This window comes from Sceloporus occidentalis, unplaced genomic scaffold, assembly GCF_023333645.1.
Source record: "Sceloporus occidentalis isolate IW3139 unplaced genomic scaffold, rSceOcc1.0.p SCAF_2, whole genome shotgun sequence".
NCBI classification, from domain to species: Eukaryota; Metazoa; Chordata; class Lepidosauria; order Squamata; family Phrynosomatidae; genus Sceloporus; species Sceloporus occidentalis.
The window spans coordinates 168,888,852-168,901,547 of NW_028316982.1; the positions used below are offsets into that span (position 1 = coordinate 168,888,852).

General features: G+C 40.6%; 1 protein-coding gene across 2 annotated transcripts in view; it reads right to left on the minus strand.

Moving 5' to 3' along the window:
• Positions 1-4,663: 4,663 nt before the first annotated feature.
• Positions 4,664-12,696, minus strand: part of LOC149319273 (interleukin-1 receptor type 1-like) — a 33,393-nt gene continuing 25,360 nt past the window's right edge. Inside the window, exons 7-11 of one of the 2 annotated variants that reach the window (XM_089511405.1) lie at positions 12,565-12,682; positions 10,825-10,967; positions 8,550-8,693; positions 7,892-8,056; positions 4,664-6,736 (exon numbers count right to left, since the gene is read on the minus strand). In XM_089511405.1, coding sequence (XP_089367531.1) covers positions 6,345-6,736; positions 7,892-8,056; positions 8,550-8,693; positions 10,825-10,967; positions 12,565-12,682 — 962 coding nt within the window. In that variant the 3' untranslated portion in view covers positions 4,664-6,344. The remainder of the gene's footprint in view (positions 6,737-7,891; positions 8,057-8,549; positions 8,694-10,824; positions 10,968-12,564; positions 12,683-12,696) is intronic. The other variant, XM_089511406.1, reaches the window with a different exon arrangement.

Consider the following 12,696-nt stretch of genomic DNA (forward strand, 5'->3'; position numbering starts at 1 on the left):
TTCACTACATCACTGGCATGGGAACCATCACTGCCGAGGAGGAGCAATCTCTTGGCTAGGCAAAGGCAAGGCAGGATTGCAACAACATCCAATGGGAACCTTCTCTTCTGCTCCCCACACTGTGACATGCTCAGAATGCCAGTAAGCTTCTGTCCACCAAAAAGCATACTATCTAACTTAACTGGTGACAAGTTTGAGGTCCAGGGGGTATTATGTATCAAGTGCTGGGCACTGGACGTATGTCTTCTTCTGAGAAGCAGTTGCATCTCTTGAACAGGTTCTGGGAAGGCAGGAACTACCAGCCAAAGAAACTGGAGCTAATAATTAGGGGTTGGGAACTGTGGGAAATGAAGGAAGTTTTCCTCAGGTCTTGTGCTGGGGCATATAAAGCATCCTCCTAGTGCACCAGCTTCGGTTTGTCTGAGTTTGATCTCACCCTCCGACCCAGGTGTCAAAATTCTCTATACATGTATGTTATTGTCAGTACTTTGGGGGCAGTTAGGTATGGGATCTGGCTCCATGAAGGAGGCATTTGTAAACTGGGAGACAGATGCAAAATATTGGAAGGATTTCCTTAAAGGACTTTAGGGTGTGGATGACAGGAGTCATGCCCAGTTTGGGGGAGGGGGCATTGGTTTGCCAAACACCCCAGGTGACAGGAGAAGCCATGGAGTAGCATCTGCCCATGTGGAAACCCATAGCTATTGTCCTGGATATCAGCTCATTGACCAACAGGTAGATTGGTCAATGGCTGGATTTGGTCCCTTCCAGGAGGGCATTGATTCCATGGCAAATAAGAATTTTGCCTCCCACATTTTCCTTCAGTCCCAAATTTCTAACAGTGCTGAAATGTAAAACTTCAGTTGAGCATTTAGCAATAGAGTTCAGGCATCCAGAAAGGGGGGGCAGGCAAAGCTCCCAAGGGAATGTAAATGCAGCAAATATGAGTCCTATATCTCAGACTCTACAGCGCTAGAAACTTGGCAACTGGAGGAAAATTTCCTTGGTGGGCCCTAATTCTTCTTATGCCCCCTCCCCCATATCTATACCCCGGATTAACCTCAGGAAAGGCATGCAGTATGAGGAATGGATATTCTCTGAAGTAAATGGAGTGAGCCCCCTCCTCTCAAAAAAATTAGAGGAAGCGACTTCCACAAGCCTTAGTGCTTTTCCTACTGGTTAAGAAAGAGCATAACCCTCAGAAAAAGGGGTTTATTCCTCCAAACCAGGGGTAGGCAACCTGCGGCCCGCGGGCCAGATGCGGCCCCATGAGGCCTTGGGCCCGGCCCCAGCCCGGTCCTGCCGCCGATTGCCGCTGGGGCTGTTGGGGGGCAATTGTCTATAGAAGCCTCAGAAACATGCATTTATATTATGGCTTCGGCCCCCCAGTTGTCTGAGGGACAGCAACCTGGCCCCCGGCTCAAAAGGGTTGCCTACCCCTGCTCCAAACAGAAGGAATATGGTGGGAAATGGTGCAATCCCTTGGTGGGAGTCACAGCACTGGAGACAGTCCATCCATGGGTATGGATAATTCCAGATTTGGGCCCAAAAATGGTTGAATGGGCCTTGGCTTTTCCATTCCCCTTTTCACATTTTACCTCTTGCAGCATCCTTCATTCCAAAAATGGTGGGTGAGGGGACTGAAGATGCCTTAAACAAAATCTTGCCTAAGGGAACTCTGAAAATTTTGAAGGGAATGGGTTTCTCTCTCCAATTCCTCCATGTTTCTTGCCCTACATTTCAGCAGATAAATTTAGTGGCAGAAGCATACAGCTATGCCTCTTGGGTCTGTTCCACCAACATGAGCGTTAACCTGTATGGAATCCTAACCCATTTTCATCATAGGGCCACAGATATTTAGTTTGCTGTCCTAGGCTGTCCTGTGATCCTCAGTCCCTCTGAGTTCTTTCCAACCAGTGTGATTTATTATTCTTAAAAATCTCCAGGAATGGTAATTCGCCTTTTAAACAGGTTGCAGTGCCTCCAGTTCTTTAAAACAAAAACGTGGATATCTCATTGTCCCAGGGTTCTGGAGAGCAATAGCAATAACAAGTACATTTCTATACTCATTATCCATGCACTTAAGCACTCCCAAAGTGGTTTACAATGTGTAAGCTAGTTGCCTCCAACAAGCTGGGTATTCATTTTAGCAGCCTCAGAAGTGTGCCAGGCTGAGTCAACCCTGAACCCCTGGCTGATTTTGAACTCACAACCTTGTAGTTTATGAGTGAGTGGCTGCAATGCAGGCATTTAACTACTGTGACACCAGAGGGGAATTTTGGCAGTCAGTTTAGCCCTTATCAGGTTTAGAGGGGACAATATGGCACCTATCCCTGACCCTCAGGACCTGGGCTATATGTGGCATTGGCTGTGAGAACTCAAGGCCTCTGCACACATCCATATTGCTGATGTGTGAAAAGCTAAAGCTCAGTGTGTCTCTAAATAGTGTAGCTGTACAAATGAGATGAGCAGGAAGCATGTCCTGGCCTCACTGGTCCCCATTTCAAGCTTAACAAGCTTTTCTTAAAGATTCCATTCATTTTCAGGACAAACTGAGTGACTAAGCCTTTCCAGTATCTATAGCATGATGTTCTTGGGAGGACTCTGAGGGAACCAGGGAAGGGTCGTTTATTCCACCGAATGCTCCCACTTTGACCATGGACTGCCATGGATGTATGGCAGTATTAAAACTAAACCACCAATACTTTTAATCATTCAGTCGGGTGAATGAACCCTCCCCTCCCCTCCGGTAAATTTGTAGCTATGACAACCCAACTTTCGACAACTTTTCAGGCAGGTTTACAAGTACTCATTTATCCCAAGAGTTGTGTATTCTTTAACCTTAGGCAAGAGATTCTACCTCAACTGGATGAAACCTGCAGGTAATGATTTTATCTATGGCTGAGCAGAGTTCCTTGCAAACTATATGGGTACCTTTCAGGGTCAAATAGCAGCAGAAGGGATTTTCACCAGGAAACTGCTACAAGGGCTTCTGTATGCACACATACACAACTCACACACTTGACACTTAAGTATGATGGAGGCAAGTGTAATGGATGAACTTTGGTCAGGTCTAGCACAACTGCACAACGTGTTACATTGTTGTGCTAGACCTGCCCAAGGTTCACTAGTAGATCCTGAAGATATAGAGGAAATGTCAAACCCTTTTTCTTTTATTTCTAACATTTGAGAAACTGAACTCCCTACTCTGCATAGGCACCACTGAGCACAGATGCAGGAAATATTCACTTCATGTTCTGAATAGTAAATAAGCCTTCAGAAATATTCAGAAAAGCAGAGGGGAGGTGTTTGAAAATGTGTTTCTTGCGTTCTGATGAGAATTCTGGACTGATGACACAATTTGGCACTTATTCTGTGCAAAACTAACACTTTTTGGTGCCCAAAACACCATTTTCTGTGCAAGAAACATCATTTTCTGCACAGAAAATATTTTTGGGCAGCAATATTATTTTCTGCGTAGAAAATTCTGTTTGTCGAGCAGAAAATACTATTTTCTATCTCCCTCCAACAAACAAACAAACAAACAAAAACACACACATGCAAAATTTGTGCAGAATAAGACCTGAACTGCAAATAGTCTTTGAAAACTGCATACCTTTTGGACATTTTTTTTTCAGCAGGAAGAAAACTACTAACATTTGTTTGTTTGTTTGCTTCCTTTAAGAATGAAGCCTCTAAAACTTGGGCAAAGGAATCTTCCTTACCTCCAGTGAAACAACAGATGCTGCCTCTTTTACCAGACCCTAGCCAATTCAGCTGGGTTCATCTGAACCTCTGTGTAGCATTCAGGTGGGATGGAGCAGTTGTGGCAGACAGATGACAGAGAAGTTTGATTCTGCCAGCACAACTGCACACATTTTAACTGCCAGTGATAAACTAGGAAAAGAAACCTTTTCATGAGCTGTAACCCAATGGCTACATCAGTCATAACAGAGCGACTGCATCCTTGTTTCGGCTTTCAACATATTCCCGTAAGGAAAGACGGGACTTCCTTTTGCAGAAGCTATGAAGAGTCTTTGGCAGTAAGTCTGATTAAGAATATATTTCCCCCTTACTTTTCTTTTCAAAGACAAGACACTCAAAAGGCTACAGCCCATGTAATAATTTCCTTTTTTAAAAAATTACCATAAAACTTTTTAAAAGTCAGTCTGACAGCAGACTAGCAGAAGCATAAAAATAAACAGACAGACACAGAGCAAAAAGCTAGGAAACAACCATTTCAGGGTAACTCAAGCCATAACTAACCCAAGCCATTTTATTTGCCCCTCACCTCAAGAGCCCTTTGGGGCTGGGAGAAATCTCTTAAATAATAACCACACCCAAATACATGCATTTCTGTTCAGTGTCTCAAACCCACTTGGAAGGAAGCCTATTACTGAGGCAGATTTCCACAGCTTTGGCACCATGACAAGAAGGTTCTCCCACATTCTACTGAACCATACTTCGCTGACAACATGTCAGGTGTGGTGGGATCATATAGGAGGAGGTAGTAATTCAAGTAACCTGGTCTTGTCCTTTTTCAGGTTCAAAAATGAACCAAAGGTAGTGCTGCTGAAACAGCAGTGTGGTCACATTCTCTCCCTGAAGAATGATTCAGGTATGGATGTTGCAACACCTACATTCCATAATGAAGGCAAATATAAAGAATGTATGGGACGGATTTATTTCTCAAGTTCCAGGAATTGTTACATAATTATACAAATATTGTCATGGAAACAATCAGTTATTAACAAAGTGCTATTTTCTAGACCTTCTTTCCTACACGTATTTGGGCACATTTTTAAGACTCGTGACTGGGCTTCTGCTCTGCAGATCATAGCCTTTGAAAAGAATGTTAAAGTCTTAGGTTTGCCAGAGTTGAAGCTAACTTGACAGCAAACAACACAGATATAGTCAAAGTGTTTATAAAACAGGAAACGTTTAGCATTTTTGGGACACTGTGCAAACATTAGTGTTTAAAAAGAGAGAGAAATAATTACAACCAAATCATGTCACCCAGTCAGTCAGTCATGTTTTTGTTTTGTTTTTTGTCAGCATTGTCATTTAACAAAAAATATAAATCAAGTCAGAGAACTTTTCTTTCTTCTTCTTTGCATTTGCTCTCTGGAAAGACCATTTATTTAAACATCCTTATATAATTTTCTCCTTGGGAGATACTGTAGGAATATGCATAGTATATGAAATCTCATCACTTTCCCCAACTCCAGCATAATGCTGGACATGTTGACACTTTAGCCCCAGTCCAGAAAGAATGAAGAGGAAGGGCCACCTGAACATTAAAAACAACAACAGGGACTCGGGAATGAAAGAGGCCCCTGTGCTGGATATCTTTAGGAAGGCCCTATTCTGTTGCTTACTTACCACTCACCCATCATTGCAGGATTCAATGTGAAGGAACAGGCTGCCAGCTAACTGGTCAGTACAAGATTTTTAAAAATCTTTTTGCTTATATCACACTGGCTTGGAAATGAGACTGGTTTGGACAGGCAGGCGTTGGGTTGTTACCGACTAAGTGTAGTGTAAGAGTTTAGTGCAAAGTGGAAGTAGAATTTAGTGTGTACTCTGAGACAGCTTTTTGGGTGAATGAAGGATTCTTTCAAAGGAAAAGACCTCCATTTGAAGTGCACCTGTCTCATCTGCCCAAAGCCATAGAGAATGAGCAGGAGCAAAGTGGGCAGAACCTGTTTGGAATTTAAATGGAAAGGCTGTGAAGGGTCGTGGCAGGAAGAAAGACTGGCTGTTAACCACAAGGAGCTTGGCTTAGAAAAGACCACAAGAACTTCTTCCTTTACCTGATTTAAGGCCCTCTGAAGGAAGCACATTAGTTTCTTCACAAGGTGATTATCTGAACATGCAGATCTTTTTCTAAAGCTAATAAATGGTACTTGTTCATTGAACTTCAACAGTAATTCTTGCCCCCTTTTTTTCTAAATTCTCCACACATACATTTAGAAAATAAACAAGCACGTTTGAGACAATGAAAACAGTTATCTGGTGTTTCAGATTTTAAAAACCCAATATAAATAGAAGCCTTCATATAAAATGACAAATTGTTTCCTTCATAGTCACTTCTTCTGTCTGTAAATCAGGACAATATTAAAACAATTTGGACTCTCTATGTTGAAGCATTCACATTATTTCCCCATTTATCTGGGTAGCTCACTGATCCATTGGCTCCTCTCATTCTGTGCAAACTGTGCAAATTATACTGCTCAATGTTCACTCTTGAACACTTCCTAATAGAAGGGCAGGTATATGTTCACACATAAAGGATCTTCACAGCATCCAATGTATTATAGAACGGCATTGCAAACAGGGCATTATCATCCTTCTGAGATCTGAGAAGAACTGAGCATTACTGGCCACAAATGCAGATCTAACGAAGGAGAATTTTTGTTCACTGGCATCTGGTACCTTACATTTTTCCAAAACCTTGTTGTTGCCATTTGAGATTTGGCTGAGAAATCTCCTTGCCATGTGAGCACTCCATGTTTCTTTTTAAGATATTTGATTGATTCTGGCATGTTGCTGTAGTCTTTTATTTTTTCTAGCTCAATCAGTATTACTTTAATTTCATCTCGAATAAGAGCACTATACACTGCAATTTCATGCTCAGAGGTTGTACCCTGTATGCTGGAAGACGATGAATCAGGTACTAACACAACAATCACTCTTCTGCTTTGTTTTACAGTTTCATCAATAACTGTAACCACAGCTGTAGAGACAAGAAACAGACAAAAAAATAGACAACAAAAATTGAGTTACAAGTCCTGTTTGATATCTATAAGAATGTTTGTTTGAGAAAACGGTGAGTTTGTTTGACAGTAGAAAACATGTACAGAAAGCAGAACCACCCATGGGCATAGATAATGAAATATAATACAGATGATCTCTAAACAGTAGTGTTTAGATATATTTCAATTAATAACTGAAACATAACAATTATTACAATTATTCTGTATACCTAGATATTATAAAATATTAAATAGATATATAAACTATAAGCTATTTGTTAATCTATTTTTAAATGTCTTAATGTATCTTTTTATATTTATAATTCTTGTAAATAAATGTGTTTATTTGTTGATTGTACAGCTTGGGAAGAAAGGTTTGCACCTAAAACATTTCAGCTGAATAAAATAAAGTTTTGTTAAAAACAACAACTTAACAAACAATTTTTTTGTTGAAATAATAACACCAGCATATACCTTTTTCCTCCAACTAAGAGGTCATTAAGACGTCGGAGGTCTTTTTAGAACAATAATGTGAATCATTTCAATTATGCATACTGGGTTTGTTATTCACATTATGGAACTACATCAGTCTGCATCTCTGTGAGTTCGGTTGCCCACACATGCAAGCATTCAAATAAATGTGGAGTTGATGATGTGAATGCATTTGGAACCCCCTTTTTGGTATGCATTTTATCCCAGAGTATTCAAGTATATTTGCATCAGTTATTCACACTACCAATGATCTTTATAAAAAACTTGAACAAAAATACTATCATCCCAGATTAAGCAGGGCTTTTGGCAGCCCCCCCCCCCCCAATGTAATCAGGTGTATTTGGAATGCGTGTGAACAACAGAGATAACCTGGATTCATCCTGGATTATTTTCACAGTACAAATAACCTTTAGGAGACTAGAGTTCTAAAGACCAGGATTCCAATCCCAGCTCGGCCAGGATTCTTTGGGCAAGTCACACTCACTCAGCCTCAGAGGATGGCAATGGCAGATCCTCTCTGAAGAAACATGCCCATGATAGGTTCGCCTTAGGGTTGCTATAAGTTGGAAATGACTTGAAGGCACACAACAACAATTCTAAAATGTGTTCTACTGTTGGTGGAGGATGCTCTTTCAAATACATACCTTGCCCCGGCAAATCATCTCTTCCAAAGATAAAAAGCTTATAGCCACACTGTTTTTCTAAAACCTCAGGCAATGCTTTCAGGACAAAGATATCAGATGAATATACACAGTTTGCTACACTTCGGGGATACAACACATAAGCATCATAGAGCTTCCCATCTGAAACTAGAGAGAGGAACAGTGAACTTTAATATTTCTTGTCAATTAACCTTTTCTTTCCAAAATAACATATATATAATTCCTCCTGTTACAAAGAGTCAAGATTCATTCATACATACACTACCCCTTATTGACTACAGCATTAAGTGATGACTGAACCTGGAAACAGAACTCTTACAGGAGTTAACATCGACTCAACATTTTAAGCTTTGTTTTCATCCTCTAATCAAGTCTCCCATGATATTTATTCTTAAAGATCTAAAGAGAATATTTTTAAAAAAATCTAATTAAACACAAGAAATTTAGTTCCATAAGAAATCTCCTGGTTGTTGAATTAAAAATAAGGAAATAATCCCAATCACATCTGGCAGAATAGTCTTGTAAGACCTTCATAAATGAAGTCACTGACAATTTGCTCTATTGAATTTTGGAATCCAAGACATACTCTGTTCTCTTTGTCCAGTAGAGGGCATCAAGCTATTTTCAACACCAGACTTACCTCCTTCATGGAGAAAAGGATGGCAAGATTCACGATACCAGAGCACAATGTCTACTTTGAAAAACTTGTAGGTGAGCAGAGCTGTTAGTATAACAAACAGTGTTGAAACTAGTCCTCCAATCAAATAACCTTTAAAGTTTGGAGCTGTATTGGCAAAAAGGAAAAACAAAGAATGGAGTACAATCTCATATCAATTCAATTAATCAGTTGATTGGTGCAACATTAATTTAGCTACTCTTTTGCTCAATGCTCATAACACATAGCATGTAGTCCCCCTGAAACAGGGGGTTTAATGTGCAAATTAGATGTTCAGCTGTTCTCAAATTAGGACCACATGTTTCCAAGTGACTGTGAACAGTTGTGGTGTAGTGGCTTGAGTGCTGGGCTAGGACTTTGGCAGACCAGAGTTCAAATCTCCCCTCAGCCATTAAACCCCGCTGGGTTACCTAGGGCAAATCATATTATCTCAGCCCTAGATGAAGGCAATGACAAACCTCCTCAAAATAATCTTGCTAAGAAAACTCTGTGATAGTGTCACCTAAGTTGCAGTTGACATGAAGGTACACAACAATGATAGCATTTCTAACTGACTAGATATTCTGATGGATACAAATCCAATGGTGGACATAATTTGACCACTAGGACCTATAAAGAGAAATTCCAGATTGGGAGGGGTTAAAAATTGTGCCATTGTATTCTGCTCTGGTCAGGCCCCACCTGGAATATTGTGTCCAGTTCTGGGCACCACAATTCAAAAAGGACATTGAGAAACTGGAGCGTGTCCAGAGGAGGGCGACTAAAATGGTGAAAGGTCTGGAAACCTTGCCCTATGAGGAACGACTCAGGGAGCTGGGGATGTTTAGCCTGGAGAAGAGAAGATTAAGAGGTGATATGATAGCCCTGTTTAAATATTTGAAAGGATGTCATATTGAGGAGGGAGCAAGTTTGTTTTCTGCTGCTCCAGAGAACAGGACACGGAACAATGGATGCAAGCTACAGGAAAAGAGATTCCACCTCAACATTAGGAAGAACTTCCTGACGGTAAGGGCTGTTCGATAGTGGAACACACTCCCTCGGAGTGTAGTGGAGTCTCCTTCCTTGGAGGTCTTTAAGCAGAGGCTGGATGGCCATCTGTTGGGGATGCTTTGATTTGGATTTCCTGCATGGCAGGGGGTTGGACTGGATGGCCCGTGCGGTCTCTTCCAACTCTATGATTCTATGATTCTAAAAACCATCACAGTGAAACAGAGTCTTCTCCTCCCAAGTGAGCTCTACAGACTAAACCTAAATTTTAGGCCAAAGAATCCTGAGGCAAGAAGAAAGGAGATTCTTCTTGCTCTCCTAGCTTCTGATACCAGTGACAATTTCTTTTTCCCTTATCATCATTACTATGGAATTCTGCAAAGTTTCATCTTGTCCTCCATGCTGGTCAACACAGGTAAAAAAATCTATAGGGCTATAGAATATTTGAAATTGCCAATGACATTTAGCATTACATCTCCTCAGCAGCTAAACTGGACTATGGAAGTGCTGAACTGGTGCACTGAACTGGGAATAGGCTGGATGAAAAGCCAATAAATTGAAACTCAGTCCCAACTAGAGTCTTGTGGATAGATGGTTCCTGGAGAAAGCAATCAGCAAATTGTGTGCAATTACAATGGAACACTGCCTGTCATGGATGTTCACAAACCATTTGTGGCCCTTTCACATTACGCACTGGTAGCACTATGTTTCCACTAACTGCCATGTTCCATCCTGTGAAATCCTGGGGTTTGTAGTTTGGTTAGGCTTTTTTGCTGACAACTCTAAATACAAAAGTAAAGGTTTTCTCTTGACATGAATGTTTAGTCGTAACCAACTGTAGGGGGTGGTGCTCATCTCCGTTACTAAGCCGAAGAGCCAGCGTTGTCTGAAGATGACTCCATGGTCTTGTAGCCAGCATGACTGCACCAAACGTGTTTACCTACCCGCTGAAATGTCACCTATTTATCTATTTGCATTTGCATGCTTTCAGACTGCTAGGTTGTCAGAAGCTGGGACTAGTGACAGGAGCTCATTCCATCATGAGCTACTTGGGTCTCAAACTGCCAACCTTTCGACCTTACAATCTTCAGAATTGTCATTTTAACCACTATGCTACTGCATCCCAACAACTCTAAATACTCCTCTCTAAACTGCCAGTTCCAGAATTCCACAGGATGGAACCACAGCACTGTAACTGTATAATGTGAAAGGATCCCTGGTCTGTCTTTATGTCCCTCTCTGAATAACTTACCTGGCCGATGTAGCATGATGTATGCTACTCGTTCCTTCGTTCCAAAGGACCATGCACTGCAGGAATATTTTCCATAATCTTTGGCTTTCATTTTAGATATATTAAACCTTAATCCCACTATCAGTTTTTCAGGCAGTCGTTCCCTTTTACCATAAAGGAGCAAAACAGAGAAAAATGAAAATTATGTCACATTATTTTTTAGAAAAATGAACAAGTTAAAATGATTTATTATGGATAAAAATAGTTAAACCTTGGATTTCTACACTTCACTAGCGTCTAAGCAAACAACCATCTCCATTTTCATGTCTATGGCTACCTGTGCATCTACATAAATCCAAACATGTAACTGGCTGCAAGCTGTGCAGCTCTAACGTATGAATCTGTAATTGCAATACAGAATGCCAGCCTATATTAATAAGATTGAATCTGTATCTCAGACCTTCCAGTATGTGCTCAATTCTGTATATGAACTGGGCAACATAGACAAAAAATGTATAAATCTCTGAACAGCTAAACTGAAGTACATTCATAAATTCTTCAAACCAAGGGAGAGTTAAGGGTATGTTCACTGTGGCTGCTATAATGACACACTATCCCCCTTCAGCTCCATGTTGCTCACTATTCTCCATTCTGCCTGTCCTAAGAGTGGCCACTGTCACAGAATTTCAAAATTACCAATTGTCATCATACAAAAAAAAAAAAAAAAAAAAGACATAATTAATATTTTCAGACTGTGTTGGTGTCTGTCAACAAGTTCCTTTAATGGGAGAAATATACTTAATCATCTAGCTGCTACACTATAGAGTAACCTGAAAACAAAATTCATCCAGGAAAAAAGAGAATCAGCTCTACAAGATTCAAGATAGGGTATAAAACACAACAAATGTAATCCGTAAATGCTTCAAGTCATACATAAAACAGATCTGGCAAAGACTTGGGGCCACTTTTACTTGGGGCAAAATATCCCAGTGGATTTCTATATATCATTAACTCCAGTGCAATGTAACTTGCAGAACAGCCTGCTCCATTCGTTAGGCTAACCCTGTGGAAAGCCAGTCTCCAAACATATGATGATCTCTACTCTGTAAGCTAGACCATGGGTGGGAAGGCAAATTAAGGCCAACTGGTGGGTCTCTGGGTGTTTACAGCAGACTTACAAGACGTTTTAATACCAATTGCTACAAATGAAAGACTTCTAATCCAAAATATCCTGTTGAAACAAGACAAGATTGGGGGGCGGGGGGGAATAGGGCATGGGTTTTTGTAAGACGTGGCTACAAGTGCTGGTTGGGTGATTAAAAAGGCCTGGGTGAGCACTGACTTAATACCAACCTTGCTTGTTAGTTCCAAGGCTGCAATATTAAATATGCTTAATAATGGCAACCTAATTTCAGACAGACACGGAGATAACTGTGCTACACGCATATGGCATTTCACTCTCAGACACTAACTTGGTAAATGTATCTTGTTCTCATGAAAAACAAACACTACAAGCTTGAAGTCATCTTGCCTCACACAAGACTAACTGGCAACAAAAACTTTTTGTGTTACATTAGAAACACTGATGGCTCTTTGCAGAGTAAACAAAAAACAAGTAACGTAACTTGACAGAAGGGATGAAGGCCTCTCACAAACTCAAGGTATTGCCCCAGACCCTGTAAGCAGATTTTTGGCCACCTGGCATGTGTAACCCTAAAATGTCCTAACCCAACCATCATAGAAATTTTATTTCATGCTTACTTATACTTTTCATATTTGAATGTAAAATCATCTGGCTGTTCACCACTGAAATCCCAGGCTAGAAATACATCTTTGTTAAAGCCTCTTGAGGCATTACAGCCGATGACAATGCTGGATCCTACAAACAAGAAA